At 43.1% G+C, this 21,310-nt stretch overlaps 1 protein-coding gene across 1 annotated transcript in view; it reads right to left on the reverse strand.

Annotated features, from left to right (window-relative positions):
* Positions 1-21,310, reverse strand: part of LOC124268948 — a 135,165-nt gene that overhangs the window by 22,665 nt on the left and 91,190 nt on the right. Inside the window, exons 9-13 of the mRNA XM_046704009.1 lie at positions 21,053-21,169; positions 10,441-10,636; positions 7,381-7,445; positions 2,208-2,315; positions 529-705 (exon numbers count right to left, since the gene is read on the reverse strand). Of these exons, the coding sequence (XP_046559965.1) occupies positions 529-705; positions 2,208-2,315; positions 7,381-7,445; positions 10,441-10,636; positions 21,053-21,169 (663 nt within the window). The remainder of the gene's footprint in view (positions 1-528; positions 706-2,207; positions 2,316-7,380; positions 7,446-10,440; positions 10,637-21,052; positions 21,170-21,310) is intronic.

The following is a 21,310-nucleotide window of genomic DNA, read 5'->3' on the forward strand; positions in this document are numbered from 1 at the left end:
TTAGGGACCGTTCATAAGTGATGGCTGGTGTGTGTGTGCGTGCGTGCGTGCGTGCGTGCGTGCGTGTATGATGATGATGATTTTAAGGGTAGGTCACTCATTTTGTTCTGGGGAGCTAGGGGGGTCAGCAGTTTTGTACATAAAAATATGTTTAAAATTATGCTTAGAAATTATGGGAAGGGGGGAGGGGCATTGATTTTGTACATGACATGCAGGGGGGTCACTTATTTTGTACATAAATTTTAGGAGGGGTCTTTCACATTGTACATGCTTCTCCATAAAACTCATCACCAGCCCCCCTTGCCATAAGTTTTGAACGGTCCCTAAGTTCGAATAAAAAAATGCCCTGATTATTTTAAAGTTAGCCCCATATCTGTCCTAGTTAGTTTCATCAAGTCGAAACATGAGCCCTGTGTGAGCTTTCACGCTGAACCACCGTGACATAACTGAAATGTAAACATACTTAAACCCAACACACTCACTCACTCGTAGAACTACCCATGTTTCCCGTATTTTGAATGGGCTTACCCATGGGTGCCAGGAGTGAACCACATGTGTGGGACCTGAGTAACATCGTTCCCTTGGTGGTGCAGCTCTCCTCATCCCAGTCCGACACCGTACCCTCACAGTGTTCCCCGTTGAAGGAGCCGTTGAAGGGGATGGTGCTGTCCAGGCCGCAGTAGGATGGCCACAGTTTCTTGGATACTGAGGGAGAGAGTATACAGATGAATACATAAAGGATATTATATGAGTGCCCATGTCATACTATGTTTACGACACGAGCGCCTACATGTTGGTATTTCCCGAGCGAGAGCGAGGGATATACCGATATTTAGGCACGAGTGTCGTAAACATAGTATGATATGGGCATGAATATAATATTCTGTTTATGACCGAAGTCGTCAAATTGAGAAAAATCTGCTTTCAAACATAGGCTAGCTACCTGCCGTCGCCTATGTAGAACGCAACGTCATAGAAGAAACGTGACGTCACAGCATTGTTCATGACGTCACGTCACCATGACAAAGTGTCATTTGCCCTAAGGCGTCGTATGAAAATATGAACCCCGATATTTTCGCCCTCGTATGTAATAAATGTGGCTATTGGAACTGGCTATTTTACAACATAATGGTATGACAGGAGAACATGAGTCGTGCTTGAAAATGTGCTAACAGGGGACTTAGGGTATGTAGGGCTACATTTGGTTGTTGTTGCTGCGTAGGTTTTGATATTCCAGAATCAGGAAAAACCAGTTTTCTCCAAAATTTGAAGGGAAATTATCAGACTTACAGACAAATGTCGGCTTACACTTGGTCAATGCAACCTTATACACTGTTGTGTGACTGTGTCAAATAAAGGGGGGTGAGATCATTTGTCTCCGACACTTCAGGGATCAAAATGCAGACTTTCTGCAGATATTGGATTAAATTTAAAGGTATGAATAAATACACTGTTAAACATTATATATATCAGACAGAATCCCCCCGGCACAGTAATGCAATAACAAGAGTACTTGTTAAAAATGGAAATATAAGATCACCGCTCCGGTCCTGCCTTTGAAACTAATGTTATGCGACTGTTAAAAATGTCTCTGGATTGCCATTAGGTTTTCTGCTGAATATAAAACATGAGTGCAAAAGAATACCTAAACTTGACAATGCCCAGAAACAAAATCCGTTCGGTATATAGGGAAGGATAGCAAATAAATATTAGAAATGGATCAGTGAAAATCAGTGATAACACCAGGCGTTTGTACAAGGTAAGCGCGCCCTGCTAATATAGGTAATACCTGCCATTCAAATGTTTGCCAATTAATGGAAACCAGCTGTTTCTCCAAAACTTTGAAACATGAAATATGACCAATTGATGTGCATCCATGACACGTAACAAATATGGTTATGAGTGAGTGAGAAAGTATCAGATATCTTGCAGCAAGCTTAGGGATTCAAAATGTTGTTACAGACTAGGACCGATTGTGGATAAAAGTCATGCAAGAGGCATTTTAGAAGGATTTGTTATCCAGGCTATTTGACCTATTTAAATGGTGTTGGTCACGACAAAATAGGATACCAAGCTGAAAAAATTGTCTTTGACCATCAAAATTGAATAACAAATGGCCGCCAAGATCTTTGAATCTCGATATTATTGTGGTCATGTGGAACTGGACGCAGTTTCATATGTTGTGGTCGCAAGTATCCTTCACTTACAGACAAGGTTCTTGTAGAAGAAACTCCGGTAACTGTCGCCCAGCGGAAAGGGGTCGTCGTGGAAGGAACACAGGTCTTCAAGGTCGGCATCAGTGCGCATGCTCTTACCTACCGGAACAAGAATAATGTATGAGAAGGCGGACTGGTATTGTGGTGTTCTTGCCATGTCAAAAAATATAGGTTTCCATGTTTGTTATTATATAGTCCGTTGACCATGAAGATCCGGGTTAGAATTGGTCATCAGCATAAACCAGAAATGGGCGTCAAAGACTATATGGGGATTTGAACCAGGGAGGCCTCTGACATGACGAGTGGACGCTTTAACCAATGAATCAGTCTTTGTTAAGGGACCGTTCATAATTTATGGAAAGGGGGTGTGGGGGAAGGTGTGTGTGATGATTTTAAGGGGGGTGGAGGGGATGGTGGTGTTTTGTTTTTTTCCACCCATTTTGTTCCGGGGAGGGGGTCCATCATTTTTTTACACATGAGCTAGGGGATCGTACATAACATGAAGTGGGCGGGTGGAGGGGGTGCCACTTACTTTGTACATACATTTTTTATGGGTTCATTCATAAATTATGAACGGTTCCTAAGACGATCACACTCGTTGATATGGATGCTCAAGACGGTCATAGCCCAGAAGGGATAAGGAATAGCTCCCATCCTTTAATGTAGATTTACGACATGCCCTTTAAAGAAGGAGACTCAGGTGGCTGTGTCTGAATACAAAGGCCGAGTGCATGCGGTGTAACCTCTTTTGTTATGACTAAATATTAGTCTTAATTAACGTTCTGTGACCTGTCTGATCCGCAGGTCACCACCGCGTTTCCGCTGCCTAGTAATGCTTCTAATATCCTGCCATCAAGAAACAGACATTTAGTTGATGCGTAATGTTGGGCGTTGGTGACATAATCACTACTCCAGCAAAACGGAATCAATGATTCGCCCTGAACTGACCCCACGCATTACCGGTCCGCGGTTCCTTGTGCTGGTGTAGGGGCTGTTAATGTACCCCCCAACCCTGCCCTCGACCCCCAGATAGCCAGACAACGCTCAGAGCATTTAGCCACCACTTATGTAAAATCCCAACCCATTTACTGTCTAGAATGTCATTGTAGATACACCAGCTCCCGCGTATGACGCAAATGCGAAAATAACAAATTCGTACCAAATATTGTTTCTTAATCCATAGTTACGCACCTTGTACCGGAGAAACACTTATTGCTGGGTGTTTAAAGGGCTTGGGATCAAATGCAAAGCAGTTCAACGATAGCAGACCGCAAGCCTGTTACAAAACGATCAATCCTCAAGATTATGTGGGTTCAAGTATTCCCAAGTAAAGATAACATCTTCAGAAGACGAATGCTTTGATTTACTCGTGATGGTCCTTTTGCAGCTGTTGAGAGATCGAGGGGATGTTATTGTGTGCTTTACATGGGTCTTATGTATGAATAAAACATGGCATACACCCATCGTTGTCGGTCTAGTCTGTATAACGATATCCTAACGCATTGTCAGGCCAAATATGATAGCCTTGCCCTAGCTGAATGTGAGAGAGCATGAAACGTCCATTACGGTACAAAGCGGAAGTGTTTTGTGAGTCCCAGGGGAGATAACTTTGCAATTACAATGGCGCCACTGGTTTGAAGATAGGAAATTTGTCAAATATAGATATCTGGCTCAACCATTGTGTTAAATAACGAAAGTAAGAGCGCAAGAAAGAGTGACAGATCACTTTGTTAGTTTTTTATCAACGTTGGTGACGAAGGTCGTTATTGATGATTGAAGATGGTGAGTTATGACCCAATTAGCCTGTGGTAAGTCGAGTGGGCGCTTGGGGAAAAACTGGGGCAATTTTTTTAAAGTAATTTTTTTCTTGGAGTAATTTACCCTAGTACCAGTGTATGTTGAAACGTAACAAGCGAGCAATTCATTTTTGATCCAATAAAACCGTTACGTGTGAATGAGAGTATAATAGATGGAGCTATTTCAGTTGTTTTTTACAACTATCACTTACTGCTGTAGATAGTTACTGATATCCGATTTCACATTACAAAAAGGTGATTTTATGATACATTGCAGCGTTCCAACATTGTCAATATAAGAAAAAAATACTCGACCGAAGAGATTTATTGCTGTACTATCTTTTACTATCGTAGCAGGGATGTAGTGGTAGCCTAATGGTTAAAGCGTTTGTTAGTCACGCCGAGGCTCGGGTTCAATTCGATATGGCTACAATATACGAAGCCCATTTTTTGTGTCCCCCGCTTTGATATTGCTAGAATATTGCCAAAAGCGGCGTAAAACCTAACTCACTCACTATCAAAGCTAGCTGGTGTGTCGATTTGTCTTTTCAACCTCAGCTGACTAAACCTTATAACAACAACCACCTTGCCAATCTGCATAATTAAACAATAACTGGCGAAAAACGTAGAGCACGTTGTACGTCAACGGCATGGCTCTGCACCACACTGAAAATGGATTCTTCTGTTGCACGAACACTTATCCAAAACGTGGTGTTCGCGCTGATTCGGCTCTGGTTTGTTTGGCAGCATATTAAATGTTCTTGGTTTTCGCCATCACATTATTTGTATGGATTATGTGACAGAAGGAAGGTTTTCTCAGTATCGGCATTTACATCGATTACTTAAGTCGTATTTGGTACTTAGTTGTACCTTGGATAATTTTGTCTGAGATGGCAGTGAACACTAGTACTGTTTTAACGATTACCTTAAAGGTCACATGCAACGCAAAACACAACTCTGCAGATTCTGATACCTTTCGGTATGGACTTACCGAAACAAATCGTCAAAAATGCAAATTCAACTTATAAAGTTGAAAAATAACGCGATGAAAAAACGCGCGAAATCGGAGTTCAAACGTTTCACTAAATTTCCCCCGACTTTTCTGGGGAAAACGGGTTTCAACAGCTGGGCGGCGCTTATAGCACGTGCGCAGTGAAGTAGGTTCACGCAGCTTGGAAGCGGTTGTCCGGTGAATGCTCGGTGAAGGCTTTGGTGTGTGCTATTTTTCTAATGTTTTGTTGATATCTCACAGGCGCGAGCTTTTTATATGTTATGACAGTAAATTAACTGTTTATATAATTTCATTCGTCTATTTCACCACGCGTTCTTCTTACCGAGTCACTTTCTCAGTTCGATACTTAAAAGCAATGCCATTATTTAGCGTTGACAGAATTTCCAACTGTGATATAGATATGTCGTTGTCACAGACAAAACTCAATGTCTTGTTTTATTGACACCTGTGTGTCTGCCCGCCTGTCTGCTAATGACAATATTCAATACACAGCTGCTATCACTGACCACATGCAATTTGAACTTAAAACCAATCAGGCTATACACCATAAACAAAATGCATTGATTTATGGCCCGAGTTCGGTCTCTGTCACATGATGTAATTACACAGACAGGCAGGTGTGATACTTGAACACATGACATGTTATGATGTCTGTTGATTGCAAAATGTTATACACAAAATGAGCATGTATTTACAAAACCCAACATCTCTATATATACACACACAATTAGCCGTGAGGGCATCGGCAAATGAACCAGCCGTTACACTTGAGTGCACACCCACCCGCTCTGACTGGGTTCGGTATCCCGGCTGCTTCGTTTCTTGGGAAGTAAACCGAAGTACACAATATTGCACTTTTGATTTGCGATTGTACTCTTATAATTTTGTTTATATGTTTTTTTCATAACCAGCAATGTATATTATATGTCATGAATAAGTGATAATTGTGTTTTAATTATGTTTGATTTTTTGGTTGCATGTGCCCTTTAAAGGCACAATGTCACATATTTTCGACAATATTTGGGCCTATGTTATATATACAGTATATATTGGGGCATATGCAATCACTTCAGCTTCCTAATGATGCAATACAAGACATATAATCTCTTACGACTTGCCTGAAATCGATAATTGAAACTGACATCTTCCAAACAGAGAACACTTGCCATGTATAGAAAAACAATTGCTCCGTACATCGGAAACTGCCGCACGCGGATTTATATTTTTAGAGAAGTGTGGTGTGATATCGTGCCCTTTATTGCAAAGATATGAGGTAATTATATGAGATTTATAGCTCCGAAGAAATGATTTAAGTGTATTCCAAACTATTAAAGCAACCACAAGTTTTAAAGAAATATTTTGTTTTGCTGACATGTTTTGTGTAAAAGAAAATACTGTGTTTTTGAGTGTCGACAGAAAAATAAATGCATTTTGTATTTCGTATACTAACGACTTTTAGTTCCAGCAGCATTGCATGAGTGCCTAGAGGAATATCTATACTGGACAAAATAAGTTAGGGATATTGGTATTTTTATGATTGATATTTTATCAGTGTGTCAGTGAATAAATAGATTAATTATTCATAATTTCAAAAATTACATATATCCCTAACTATTTTTGTCCAGTATATGTTTAGAGTCCCGTTTCAATGTGTTTATTCATTGCGAGTGTCGAACGCAGCATGCTTTCGATACAATACGTACGATAAGTTTAAGACGGGCGTCGATCAAGAATTTACGGTATGTCTCTAAAATCTCTGCGCCGAACGATAAAGGAATTGTACATGTTATATCTACATTTATGCAATAACATCCGACCAAGGTGAAAGAAAGACAATAGGATGACGTCATCACAGCACCTCAGATTATTTGAGAACAAAATTAAATATAAATGTTAAAAATGCTTTCAAAATCTACACAAATTAACATTCATATAACGTGTGTATTGCCTTGAGGGGGCAACATCACCACTTAATACCACGGTAATAGTCCAGAGGATAACGTCAATATCATTGCCAGATTAGGTGAGCGATTTCACTGAATACCATCACTTACACGTACATATGATCTGAACCAGATCTAGATTATATAGATACTGCTTCCCTTTCAGCTGCTAATACGCCACTAGCATTGATAGCGGACGTCATTTGGTTGTCCTTGTGGGAAAGCAACCTTTTTCATGTGTCTCTTGGTGAAGAGTTAATTTTTCTGTGTTGTGTATATATAGAGATACGGGAAAGGATTAATCGTTTAGAGGAAGAGAAGACAGTCATTCCGAAGACAGTGAAGTCAAATTACACGGTTAGGGATGTAATGCTTTCAGAGCCAGATACGCATAGGAAACCACTTATACTTACTTATCCGGTATTGTAGGACGTTGTTATTCCTTCGGTGAAACTCAATACACGTATAGCGAGGAGAGCTGTGGGGAGAAGAGGTAGATCATGTATGTTACATATGTAGTCACAAACAGAATATCCTTACAGCTGGCTTATAAAGTACATACGACTTTTGTATGGGGGTCACACTGACTCAATCGTCTCAGACCCCGCAATTCGTTTTACAGAGATGCTTCCCTTAGGAGCTCCAGAAACGTGTACGGTCGGAAGCCAGATCCGCTTTGATATTATTTCTCTGTTTATCAGCACCATGCTTGTCGCTGAATGGCACGGCAACCCGTTACGCCACAACACCATATCGCTACCCAGTTCAGCCAGTTAGAAACTATACCTCCTTACTTAACTTGTACTCTGTTAAGCCAATCAGTCAACTATACCACATAGCCACATCTCTACCCTGCTCTGCCAGTTAGTCACTATACCTCCCCGCGTAACTGGTACTCTCTTTAGCCAATTGGTCCACTACACAACCCAGTCCTATCAGTTCCCTAGTTCACCACAACGCCTCGCCCCACCAGTACCCTGTAGACCCACCAGTTCACTACACCACCTCGTCCCATCAGTACCCTGCTGACCCGTCAGTTCACTACACCACCTCGCCCCATCAGCACCCTGTTGACCCGTCAGATCACTACACCACATCCCCAAACAAGTACCCTGTAGACCCGTCAGTTCACTACACCACCTCGCCCCACCAGTACCCTGTTGACCAGTTAGTTCACTACACCACCTCGCCCCATCAGCACCCTGTTGACCCAATCAGTTCACTACACCACATAGCCCCACCAGCACCCTGTAGACCCGTCAGTTCACTACACCACCTCGCCCCACCAGCACCCTGTAGACCCGTCAGATCACTACACCACCTCGCCCCACCAGTACCCTGTAGACCAGTTAGTTAACTACACCACCTCGCCCCACCAGTACCCTGTTGACCAGTTAGTTCACTACACCACCTCGCCCCACCAGTACCCTGTTGACCAGTTAGTTCACTACACCACCTCGCCCAATCAGCACCCTGTTGACCCAATCAGTTCACTACACCACATAGCCCCACCAGCACTACACCCCTGTAGACCTGTTCAGATCACTACACCACCTCGCCCCACCAGTACCCTGTAGACCAGTTAGTTCACTACACCACCTCGCCCCACCAGTACCCTGTTGACCAGTTAGTTCACTACACCACCTCGCCCCACCAGTACCCTGTAGACCCATCAGTTCACTACACCACCTCGTCCCACCAGTACCCTGTTAACCAGTTAGTTCACTACACCACCTCTCCCCACCAGCACCCTGTTGACCCGTCAGATCACTACACCACCTCGCCCCACCAGTACCCTGTTGACCAGTTAGTTCACTACACCACCTCGCCCCACCAGTACCCTGTAGACCCGTCAGTTCACTACACCACCTCGCCCCATCAGTACCCTGTAGACCCGTCAGTTCACTACACCACATCGCCCCACCAGTACCCTGTAGACCCGTCAGTTCACTACACCACCTCGCCACATCAGCACCCTGTTGACCCGTCAGTTCACTACACCACCTCGCCACATCAGCACCCTGTAGACCCGTCACTTCACTACACCACATCGCCCCATCAGCACCCTGTTGACCAGTTAGTTCACTACACCACCTCGCCCCACCAGTACCCTGTTGACCCGTCGATTCACTACACCACATCGCCCCACCAGTACCCTGTAGACCCGTCAGTTCACTACACCACCTCGCCCCACCAGTACCCTGTAGACCCGTCAGATCACTACACCACATCCCCAAACCAGTACCCTGTAGACCCGTCAGTTCACTGCACCACCTCGCCCCACCAGCACCCTGTTGACTCGTCAGTTCACTACACCACCTCGCCCCACATCGAACAGCTGCTTAGTGTCGGGCACTAACATGTTGATTTATCTCAATACAATTCTAGACTATTTCTGAATACCAAACCAATCCACGAAACATTGTATTCTGGGTCGTAACACGCCAAATCTGTCTAATATTCCTGTTATGTCGTAAATGGACCCCTAACGGCCAATATAGACATCGCTAAATACCCCAAAGTAGATTAAGCCAATACTCGGCTGGCGAGTGGAACATATTGGTCTGATCATCCTATCTCCGAGTCAGCCATTTTAATCTGCCATCACTGATTAGCGAATCTAATCCATATAAAATTTCACAATAACATGCAAACAAATAAACCAATGACAATAGAAACATGGCTATTATTCTCTTATATAATACAATTTCGACCTGATTGTCCAGCATGTGGCCTTTATTTTTCAGATCGCCAAGCGTTATGGCTTTATAATAAGCAAAGAAAAGAAGTTGGCAGTCCAATATGGTTAAATTCTTCAGATATATTTGTAACCTAAATTGAAATGTCTGATCAGCGACCCTTATGGACCCCAATAAAGCTAAAAAGGGGTTTTCCCGTTCATCGGTGTGACTGACTGCCTGAGTTTTTAGCAATATTCCAGCAATATCACGGCGGGGGACACCAGAAATGGGCTTCACACATTGTGCCCATGTGGGGAATCGAACCCGGGTCTCCGGCGTGACGAGCCAACGCTTTAACCACTAGGCTACCCCACCGCCCCTCATCGGTGTGACTAAGCGACTACCGAGGACATAGATGTATTTCTTTGAAAAAGTTTCATTATTTCGTCGTATTACGTAAGAGTTTTTGTCATCGGTTCAAGAAGCACAATATAAGTTTGGATCAATGACAATGTTAAAAATTTAAAAAAAATTCATTTCAGGTCTGAAATATTTTGTTAAATATATATGTGAAATATTCTTCTCGAACTTCACAAAGACACCCCCTCCCAATTTTGCTCAAACGGAATGGTACTGGTCTCGACGGGGTTAATCCACTCTCTATTGTACTACTCAAATATATTTCTCATGCTATAAGTTTAATCTCAAAGGGAATGACAAGTTCCCAATGTTCATACGAAGGAATCTGGTGGTGCTAATGATGTTTCGGGTAGTATACGATATGTGACCTACCACCCATTGGTAAACTCGGACACCGTCTTGTATTGGTTCTCGTCAGATCCCGTTTCCCGGCACGAGAACCTGCCGAACTTGGAGAAAGAGGCCCTGTTGTGGTTGATCGAGATTTCCTCATTTCTGTCCCGATCATATAACATCCAGTTCCCGTGGAGTTTGGGGTCGAACCGACACTTCTGACGGGGTTGGCCCTCTGGGGAAGACATGTGGAATTCAAAATGCAGTGATACTATAAATATTAACTGTCTATAAGGCAAACAAAATATAAAAATTTTCGTTTCTGGTAACCCGACCGACCCTATCCTAAGCCCCCCGACCCTAAATCATTTTTTAACCAAGTCGATATCATGACTGGAGTGCATTTCAAATCATCATTTTCATCCTAATCGAGTATGATATTTTCATGTGTTTCAGTGTACGTAGGGCTAAAATGGATTGCATTGAATTGGCATAATGGTTCATCACTGACCAAATCTGCAAATAAATAACATAAATAATGAAATATAGACATCTTTCAGTGTTTCATCATAAGGAAATTGTCACTACATGATGTACTCTTGAAGACCTCAGGTGCCCACCTGGTGCCACTATAAAATTAAAAAAGTAAAAAAAGAAGAAGATAAAACCGACCCATCTACCCTATTTTGAAAAAGCATGTAATAGGAAACGGACATATTTGTTTTGGCCTAAACTATAACATAATGCTATGGAATGTCACGTCTAGCTTTCCCACCACAAGCAGACATTTAACAGGCATACTTTTAAACCTCTTCACTCATGACAACGTGGTACCATATTCACCATGACAACGTGATACTAAATGTAATGTCCATATTCTCTATGACCACGTGATACTAAATGTCATGTCCATATTCTCCATGACAACGTGATACTAAATGCCATGTCCATATTCTCCACGGCAACGTGATACTAAATGTCATTTCCATATTCTCCATGACAACGTGATACTAAATGTCATGTCCATATTCTCCATGACAACGTGATGCTAAATGTAATGTCCATATTATCCATGACAACGTGATACTAAATGTAATGTCCATATTCTCCACGGCAACGTGATATGAAATGTCATTTCGATATTCTCTATGACAACGTGATACTAAATGTCATGTCCATATTCTCCATGACAACGTGATACTAAATGTAATGTCCATATTCTCCACGGCAACGTGATATGAAATGTCATGTCCATATTCTCCATCCACGGCTAAACGTCTCCATACTAAATGTAATGTCCATATTCTCCATGACAACATGATACTAAATGTAATGTCCATATTCTCCATGACAACGTGATACTAAATGTAATGTCCATATTCTCCACGGCAACGTGATATGAAATGTCATGTCCATATTCTCCATGACAACGTGATACTAAATGTCATGTCCATATTCTCCATGACAACGTGATACTAAATGCCATGTCCATATTCTCCACGGCAACGTGATACTAAATGTCATTTCCATATTCTCCATGACAACGTGATACTAAATGCCATGTCCATATTCTCCATGACAGCGTGATACTAAATGTCATGTCCATATTCTCCACGGCAACGTGATACGAAATGTCATGTCCATATTCTCCATGACAACGTGATACGAAATGTCATGTTATAAAACTGCATGACATATATAAATGTATCTTTTCATGTTCCATTCTCAAGTAAAGTCTCACGTTGAAGGAACTAAAAATAGAAAGATGGAAAGATAAATAGTAGACAGAAAACAGCGATGTCATTAATTTCATCTGAATGAATTATCATGCAGGAGTGAAAGACAGGGAGACTCAGAGAACGGAGGAAGACAGAAAGAGTCGTAGTATATTTTGACAGAAACCAGATATTGAAGTTTCTAAGTCACCCAAGCCTTCAACCAGCGTCTGTTTTATGGAGTTATGACTTTCCGAGATCCCCCGCGATGGCGAGTAAAATAGATTTACATTAGCTGATGTCAAGACATATATTTAAACATTAAATAATTAATATTGATTTTTTATGATTTATGTGACTTGTATTTTTATATTGTCTCCGTATAGCGAGGAACCTTCGTCAATGGCCTAATTGAATTTTCTAGCATGCACTTTTAATCTTACCGTCTGATCATTTCTCCGGATTAAGCACAGGGAGCGTAGTAACTGGTCATTAGCGTAATCTAGAAGGAATTACCTTGCGGTAAACTTGAGTGACGCCGGTCGTAGTGATACGGGTTCCAGCATCGTTAACATTACAGCTGCATGAACAGGTGCTTGGAGGACACAAAGAGACGAAATGTACAGCGTAAATGTCATCATTAAGTACATGGATTTTCGAGATGACGAACCAGTCCGATAAACCTGCTACCAGGATCCGATAAATACGGAACTACTTTCAGTCAGCTCTAAAGACCCTTGCGACGCCTTCTTGCTCAATAACTATTCGCTCGCATAAAGTTCCCAATTTGATGGTAATAAAGGTTTTCCAGATGCCTGTGTTTCTGTCAACATGGCAGCAAATTCGTATGGCACTATATGATAATTAGGGCGGTTCACCTCTCTCTTGTGTTTGTATTCTTACACGGTTGACGTACCTGCAGCTGTTGGGTTGAACGTTGCTTACAACACTATATCAGCAATACTACTACGCGTCAGGACCGCCTCCGTGGTGTAGTGGTTAGAGCGTCCGCCCGGTTCGATCCCCGACCGCGTCATACCAAAAGACGTTAAAATATGGTACTTGTTGGTCCCTGCCTGGCGCTCGGCATTAATGGGTACAACAAGGACTGGTCGGCTCGGAGTCAGTATAATGTGTCTGAGTGGGGTATTCATGCTTCACTGCGGCATGGTATCTCAGTGGGCTAGCACTATAAAACCAGCTTCAATCTGGGCTAGTACAAGCAGCCGCACATACACATACACACGCATGCACGTCGTCATATGAGCGAAATATTCTCAAGCACGACGTTAAATCCAATTTCACCTCACCTGAATTTGGGAGGTTTGGGATTATTGTTATTCATTATTATTATTGGATATTTATATAGCGCACATATCCACGCTCTAGTGCATACTCAGGGCGCTGGTATTTTCCCCCCAATCATTGGATGTCAATTTCAACGGCACATCTTATTATCAATCTCAACTCCTTGGGGGACATACAACTGTTGCTGCCAGAAGGCGCACCGAGTTATTGCGGCTTTCCCATCCTTACGAGGTAAGTTAGAAATAATACATGTCTCAAACGTTTACTACACTGATGAAATCCACGAACAAGGCAATGGAGCTAACACACATAGGAACGAAATCGGTCGAACCGGGATTCGAACTCACAATTAGAGGCTTTTGACGTGTCCATTGCAAGGTACGCATTTGGGCACAGCGTGCAGTAAGTGAAATTACAAATTAAACATTGATAAAGACACTGATAATGGCATATTCAAAGGGTACTCATAATATACTTTGTTCTACTTAGTCACACCATACTGAAATACGAACGCTCTCCGTGCATTTCTTCTGAGACAAATACGGGTATGAAGTGTTCTGGACGTATTTGTGATAAGGACCATGTCAATCTCAGACTATAGGCACGGAATCGGGTTATTCGAAAAGACAAACCAAGTATTTACATATTTGACTTCGTTGGATAAGAAAATGTAGAACAAGTTTGAATCATATCTTTTAACTCGATGCTGTTGAAGTTCTTGCAAGATTCAAGGGGCGCAAGGAGGTGCCGAGATTCGCTGTGCAGAGTTGCGTCCCTTAGGAGTGCGCGCTGTGGTCGAGAGTTCGTATCCAAGATGCTTCCACGTGGGTTCGCCAAAGTGGTAAATGTGGTTAAAAGACACGCATAACGTTTTCCACATTTACATAATATTTCATCATAAATTTTTAAATATACAGTTCTACCGAGCACACATGGCCTTAACTGTTACTATTTACCATGTTTGTGAATTATTTCACGAGACATGTCGCCGAAGCAGCCTGGCACGTGCACAGTGCCAGATATGCATTTTCCAATATACCCCTTCCACTGAATCTCTTCCCTTTACTACACATGCCCGCATACTGCCACATATCCGTTAAACACATAGGAAATAACGCCGAAAAAACTGGTACTCGTCACGGTAGCCATTTATGAAGCGTACAGACATACTGTTTCATAAGTCCTATCGGCCACCACCGTTACAAATAAATCAGAACAAACATTGTAATGTTGCTGGACTTCGGGGATTCGTCGATAAGACACAGAACCAGTTTAAAGGATTGTCTAGTCACTGTCAGTTGGGTATCAGGTCACGACATCAAATAATATGAAATCGAATTGCGCCGAAATGACGTTCAGAACTATAGGACGTGAAATTCGCCTAAGCGTACGAAACATCACAATGAGGCCCTCCCAGACGCTATCAGTGTTGGCAACTCTTGGGGCGTGATCCGTGACGAGTGTATACCAGGCTGCTTGTAGTCAATAATTTAGAATGAAATCAGAGAGAATTGATGTGAAGGATCAATCGTTGAAATTTGTATATTGGGGCAGTAGGGTTATCAGATTGGCAATATTCCTGTGGGTAGCTGACTGAAGGCAGGGGCGGGGGAAGAAGAGTTGGATGACTGACAGGTCAGCTGTTTTACGAGTTTGATAAGTGACAAGTTTATTTTAACAATATAGTAACGTTTCGGCAGAACTTACTGATTTCCATTTATATGATAAGAATGATGAAAGATAATAACTTCTCAGCGGACGTGATATATAGTTACTCTTTCAACTAGTTTCCATTACACTATAGTTGGCTGATCGATAGACTGGCCTCCCAGACTCCTCTCTCAGCCAGTGTTGCCTCTTATACCGTAACATTGTCGTACCTTAGCCGCAGTGATGTACGTGATGGTCGGTTTGTACATTAGGTGGGGGATCTTTAATGCAGTGGTAGGTTTGAAACATGGTAGGGGACTGTACCACGGTGAGATCTGTTACGTGATGACGTGATGGTGGGTCTGTGACGTGACGGTGGGTCTGTGACGTGATGGTGGGTCTGTAACGTGATGACGTGATGGGGTGTGACGTGATGGTGGGTCTGTGACGTGGTGACGTGATGGTGGGTCTGTAACGTGGTGACGTGATGGTGGGTCTGTAACGTGGTGGTGGGTATGTAACGTGATGGTGGGTATGTGGCGTGATGGTGGTTCTGTAACGTTATGGAGGGTCTGCGTCGTGATGTTGGGTCTGTAACGTGATAGAGGATCTGTAACGTGATAGAAGGTCTGTAACGTGATGGAGGGTCTGCGTCGTGATGGAGGGTCTGTGACGTGATGGTGGGTCTGTGACGTGATGGTGGGTCTGTGACGTGATGGAGGGTATGTAACGTGATAGAAGGTCTGTAACGTGATAGAGGATCTGTAATGTGATGGAGGGTCTGTGACGTGATAGAAGGTCTGTAACGTGATGGAGGGTCTGCGTCGTGATGGTGGGTCTGTGACGTGATGGTGGGTCTGTGACGTGATGGTGGGTCTGTGACGTGATAGAAGGTCTGTAACGTGATGGAGGGTCTGCGTCGTGATGGTGGGTCTGTGACTGTGTGATGGTGGGTCTGTGACGTGATGGATTGTCTGCGTCGTCATGGTGGGTCTGTGACGTGATGGTGGGTCTGTGACGTGATGGATTGTCTGCGTCGTCATGGTGGGTCTGATGACTTGATGATGGGTCTGTAACGTGGTGACGTGATGGTGGGTATGTAACGTGATGGTGGGTATGTGGCGTGATGGTGGTTCTGTAACGTGATGGAGAGTCTGCGTCGTGATGGAGGGTCTGTGACGTGATGGTGGGTCTGTGACGTGATGGAGGGTCTGTAACGTGATGGAGGGTCTGTAACGTGATGGAAGGTCTGTAACGTGATAGAGGATCTGTAATGTGATGGAGGGTCTGTGACGTGATGGAGGGTCTGTGACGTGATGGAGGGTCTGTAACGTGATAGAAGGTCTGTAACGTGATAGAGGATCTGTAATGTGATTGAGGGTCTGTGACGTGATAGGTCTGTAACGTGATGGAGGGTCTGTAACGTGATAGAAGGTCTGCGTCGTGATGGAGGGTCTGTGACGTGATGGTGGGTCTGTGACGTGATAGGAGGTCTGTAACGTGATGGAGGGTCTGCGTCGTGATGGTGGGTCTGTGACGTGATGGTGGGTCTATGACGTGATGGTGGGTCTGTGACGTGATGGATTGTCTGCGTCGTGATGATATGTCTGTAATGTAATCTGTAACGTGATGGTGGGTCTGTAATGTAATATGTAACGTGAGTGTGGGTCTGTAATGGGACTGCGTGTCCGTAACTGGTGGTGGGTCTGTTACGTTGTTACGTTGTGAATCCCTAACGTGGTCGGGGGTCTCATGATGAGGACTTTTAAAGTGGTGGGGGTCTATGTGAGAGTATTTGTCGTTTAATATGTTCGTGAAGGGATAATTGTGTTTTGGCAAGTAATAATATCCTTTGACAAATGCAATTATCACAACATGACACGTCAACATTATTTATTGAAAATTTATGCTCAGTGTTCCCGAACTATGGGAGCAGAGGCATCAACGGGTGGCGGGAGATATCCTCTTCCACTACATCCCCATTTGGACGATGTTAACCATTAACGTCGTGTCCAGCAACAACAACAACAGCATGGATTATACCTTCTCATTTCAATTTTTCAATTATGGACTACCGCAGGGAGCTACAACAGAAACACTTCTATAGCCATGTCTACAGAGCGTCGTCTCCTCTGTTCTGGTCAGCGACGAGAATCGTCACGTTCTTTCTTCCGTCCAAAGTATAACTTCTTTAATTGATTCCAAATATATTTGAAAGCTTGTGAGGAAGATGGTTGGGTTACAGATCCCCACTGCCGAGTACGTGCGAATTGATAGAAGAAGATATCATACTCAGACTTGGCAACTTCTTGGCACAAAGACAAAACTGCAAGTTTGCATAAAGTGAGTTTAATCATGCGAATCCGCTGTTGAAGTGTTGTCACTATTGATCGTCAGCGTCACAGACAATCATATGGCCAGCACGGCACTTTAAGTTGACTTTGTGGTAACTTGTCACTGGATTTGAAAGTCAGCTGCTTTTGTGCTGACGTCAATATGTTCCGAGTGGATATGACATGTTGGCGTTGAGACGGATGACCTGTGACCTGGGAGGAGATTACATTAAGTGGCTATGGTTTAATGTCCCCTTACACAAATCTCTTCCTCATTTGATATGAAGAACGGGCTTCAAATACAAATCTTCAATCTGCAATAAGATGTTTTATTAACTTGCAATGTACAATGGCAGATTACGACAACCGACGGCTGACGTCATAACATGGAATAAAATCAAGGCTCCATTTCTAATCAGGAAACGTTTTAAATTGCGAAACATCCATTTTTACCCTTTCAGTCCTCGCCAGCATTGTATAAGGGAGGTACTTAGATGATTAAACAGTCGCCTTCAATCTAATACGGGCTTGTAAACAGTTTCCATCGAAGAGCGAAACATGCCGGTAGACGGCGCTGAGGTCACGTTCTCACGCGTGTTTTCTCGTGGTTGATCCGGGATGTGAGGATAGGCGTGTGTTGGTCGTATCCGGGCGATCAGCGGCAATCTCGGCCCCTCTCCCATCCTATAGAAGCATCACGCCCAAGGATCAAGCATCAACCCCGCCATTCTTCCCCACGCGAGACGCCTCCATCTACGTAATGAAGCCCACGTCGCCAGCAACCACTACGTCCACTTTGTACCCAGCAAACGCCAGGCTTAGCACGTGTATGGAACTTTCTTCAGAGGCGTCCGGTAATAGAGTAATCAGCCACGTAGAAGTCGCAATTCGGTCGACGTCGGTAGGATGAAAATATAGACATTCCGCTGTCATCTAGCAAGGATAATCACAATCCCCATGAATCTCTCCCCTGACCACATATTTGCTCCTTCGTCATTATGTATTAAACACCTCGTTTCCAACAGTTCCAACGTCTGACAGAACTCTACAGTCTTCTAATGTGTTTGTAATAGTATTCATTTAGCTCTTTCAACAGTCGTGCAGCAGCTGGCATCGTTCTTCCTTTCCAGGTGAATGAAAACACTCTTTTCGATATGAATCATTTAGTTCTAAACGTCGTGGGAGCATGTATGTAGACTTGGCCTTTCAAACTACAAACAAACTGTTTTTTTCCTGTGGACACAGATGTCCTTACGTAATGGCCTCCGCGGGGCTTAACGCGACGCAACACTATGTGCACAGATGTATAGACATTAACGAGAAAAAATGACACTTTTCGTCCCGAGTGACGCACATTATTATACACTGTCCCATATCCTCGACACGTGTAGTTCCTGTTATAAACGTAATCTTATGAACAGTACTACACAACTTCATTACTTTAACCACTTTCTACGTGGGGTAGTCTAGTGGTTAAAGCGTTCGCTCGTCACGCCTAAGACCCGTGCTCGATTCCCCACATGGGTGCAATGTGTGAAGCCCATTTCTGGTGTCCCTCGCCGTGATATTGCTGGAATATTGCTAAAAGCGGGGTAAAACTCAACTCAATCACTCAGTGACCCATTACGTTACCCTCATTTTCCGGTAAGGACCCTCGAAAATTGGAGGCCTCTGGACGGGTCTGGACCCCTGGTGTGGTAGGGCTGGGTTAAAATCCTGCCCCCGTGTTCGCTGCGTGTGGACCATTGTTTATCGGGTTATTATTAACGGTTATTATAATATATCTAGCATGATGGTTGTCTGGTTGTTGCTTTTCGACATGGTACAGTGGATCTTTGTCAGTCTTCAGTAGAAATGTGGATGCGTTCAATATTCTTCAAAACGAATATTATTGATTCCATAACACAGAACTGAACTGTTACAGAGTAACACATATAGTATGTGCAACAACTGAAGTTGAATGTTCAAGAGAATAGTCAAAGAGGATAGTTATCAGCTTAAGATGGCTGTACGAACGCCGGAGGAGAACATTCTCAACACTAATACAATTTGGAATGAAGAATGAGAATTGAGAAGAATTATCGCAAAGTTATTGAAACACAAAAGTACAAACCAGACCAGCCATTAGAGTGAGAATGGGTCCTCCAGAGCTCCACGCTGGAGTAGGATGGGACTAAATAGGATAGGGTGGCCTGTCTCAATGACTTGACTCATTGTCCTTGCGGGTTGGCTTCGGTCATCCGTTTGCTTGGTCGAAGTATCATTGGTTGTCGTTATATCGCTAGTTACTTTAAGTATTAATTTACCGTTAGAACCGCGTCTTCAACATTGCAAGCTTTGATAAGTATAAATACTTTACAATATATCTGTTAATAATGGGTGAACAAGTGGGTACAATGTCATAGAACATCCCAACACTACACACCACTATAAATTAACGGGGGCGGTAGCCTAGTGGTTAAAGCGTTCGCTCGTCACACCAAAGGCCCGGGTTCGATTCCCCACATGGGTACAATGTGTGAAGCCCATTTCTGGTATCCCCGCCGTGATGTTGCTGGAATATTGCTAAAAGAGGCGCAAAATCATACTCACTCACTCACTTACAAAATATTATCGGATTGTATCATGATGAGGACTTGTAAAGTGGTGGGGTCTATGTGAGAGTATTTGTGGTTTAATTTGTTCGTGAAGGGATAATTGTGTTTTGGCAAGTAATAATATCTAATGCAATTATCACAACATGACACGTCAACATTATTTATTGAAAATGTACGCTCAGTGTTCCCGAACTATGGGAGCAGAAGCATCAACGGGTGCCGGGAGATATCCTCTTCCACTACATCCCCATTTGGACGATGTTAACCATTAACGTCGTGTCCAGCAACAACAACAGCAGCATGGATTATACCTTCCTTTCAATTTTTTCAAGTACAGACTACTACGTTACTCGCTAGTTACCCACGTCTGTACTCATTTCAATTAAAAAGCATTTAATTAAATAGACGACTGATAGAAAGGCGCTTCTTAGAAAAATCATGTCTCCTACAGCTAACTGACTGAGTTTACAAGATAGTCCCAATGATGAAAGGAGAATCAGCAAGCCAAGAACCTAGATCTGTCTCCTACAAGATACCAATGATGAAAGGAGAATCAGCAACAAGAACCTAGATCTGACTACAACCCAGTGCAAGGGGGTTAGGCATGTTTAGTCCACATACGTCCATAGATCCACTATTCCTCAATGCTCTTCCCTCTATGAAGAGCCCAGGGTATCAGAAAGATAAACAATTCATCTATTACAGTGTGAGGTTACATGTCCAGAGAGTTAAACTGGTGGATGTAGTCTGTACTTCCGGTGACATGATCTCCAAGTCGGCAGTATCAGAAGCAAGCACTAGAAGGCTAAAGAAACATTCTTAACCAAGACAAAACCGAGAAGACGTGAAACATAATCTGTGAATAATAGTATGAGATCAAGATCACACGACGTAAGAGTTACATCTGTGGAGATAGTGCTTCTGGTCACGTGACTGGAGATGCAACTGCATGATAGAGCCTAAACTGACGCCAAAGTCAAAGTCTTAACTAACACACAGTCACATAGTAGACACAGTCACATAGTAGAGAGACTCGGACCATACTTACGACACATCTGGCACGTCTTCTTGCAGTGCTGACTGATGTTGATGTCCTTCCCACACACACCTGTAGCGAGCAGTTCGCGGCACTTCCGGTCGTCATCGTCCTCACACCGGTTCGGATCTGTAATATACGTTATGTAATAATCATGGTCTGGTGGATGACGTCTACAGCGGGCACCTGTTTTACTGACACTGACGGAGGGTTTAAGTCTCTCTTCACTCAAACCCACATTCTCTCCCCACAGATGTTACTCAAGTAATA

The sequence above is a fragment of the Haliotis rubra genome, unplaced genomic scaffold (genome assembly GCF_003918875.1).
Source record: "Haliotis rubra isolate DU_JTF1 unplaced genomic scaffold, ASM391887v1 Scf1, whole genome shotgun sequence".
NCBI lineage: Eukaryota > Metazoa > Mollusca > Gastropoda > Lepetellida > Haliotidae > Haliotis > Haliotis rubra.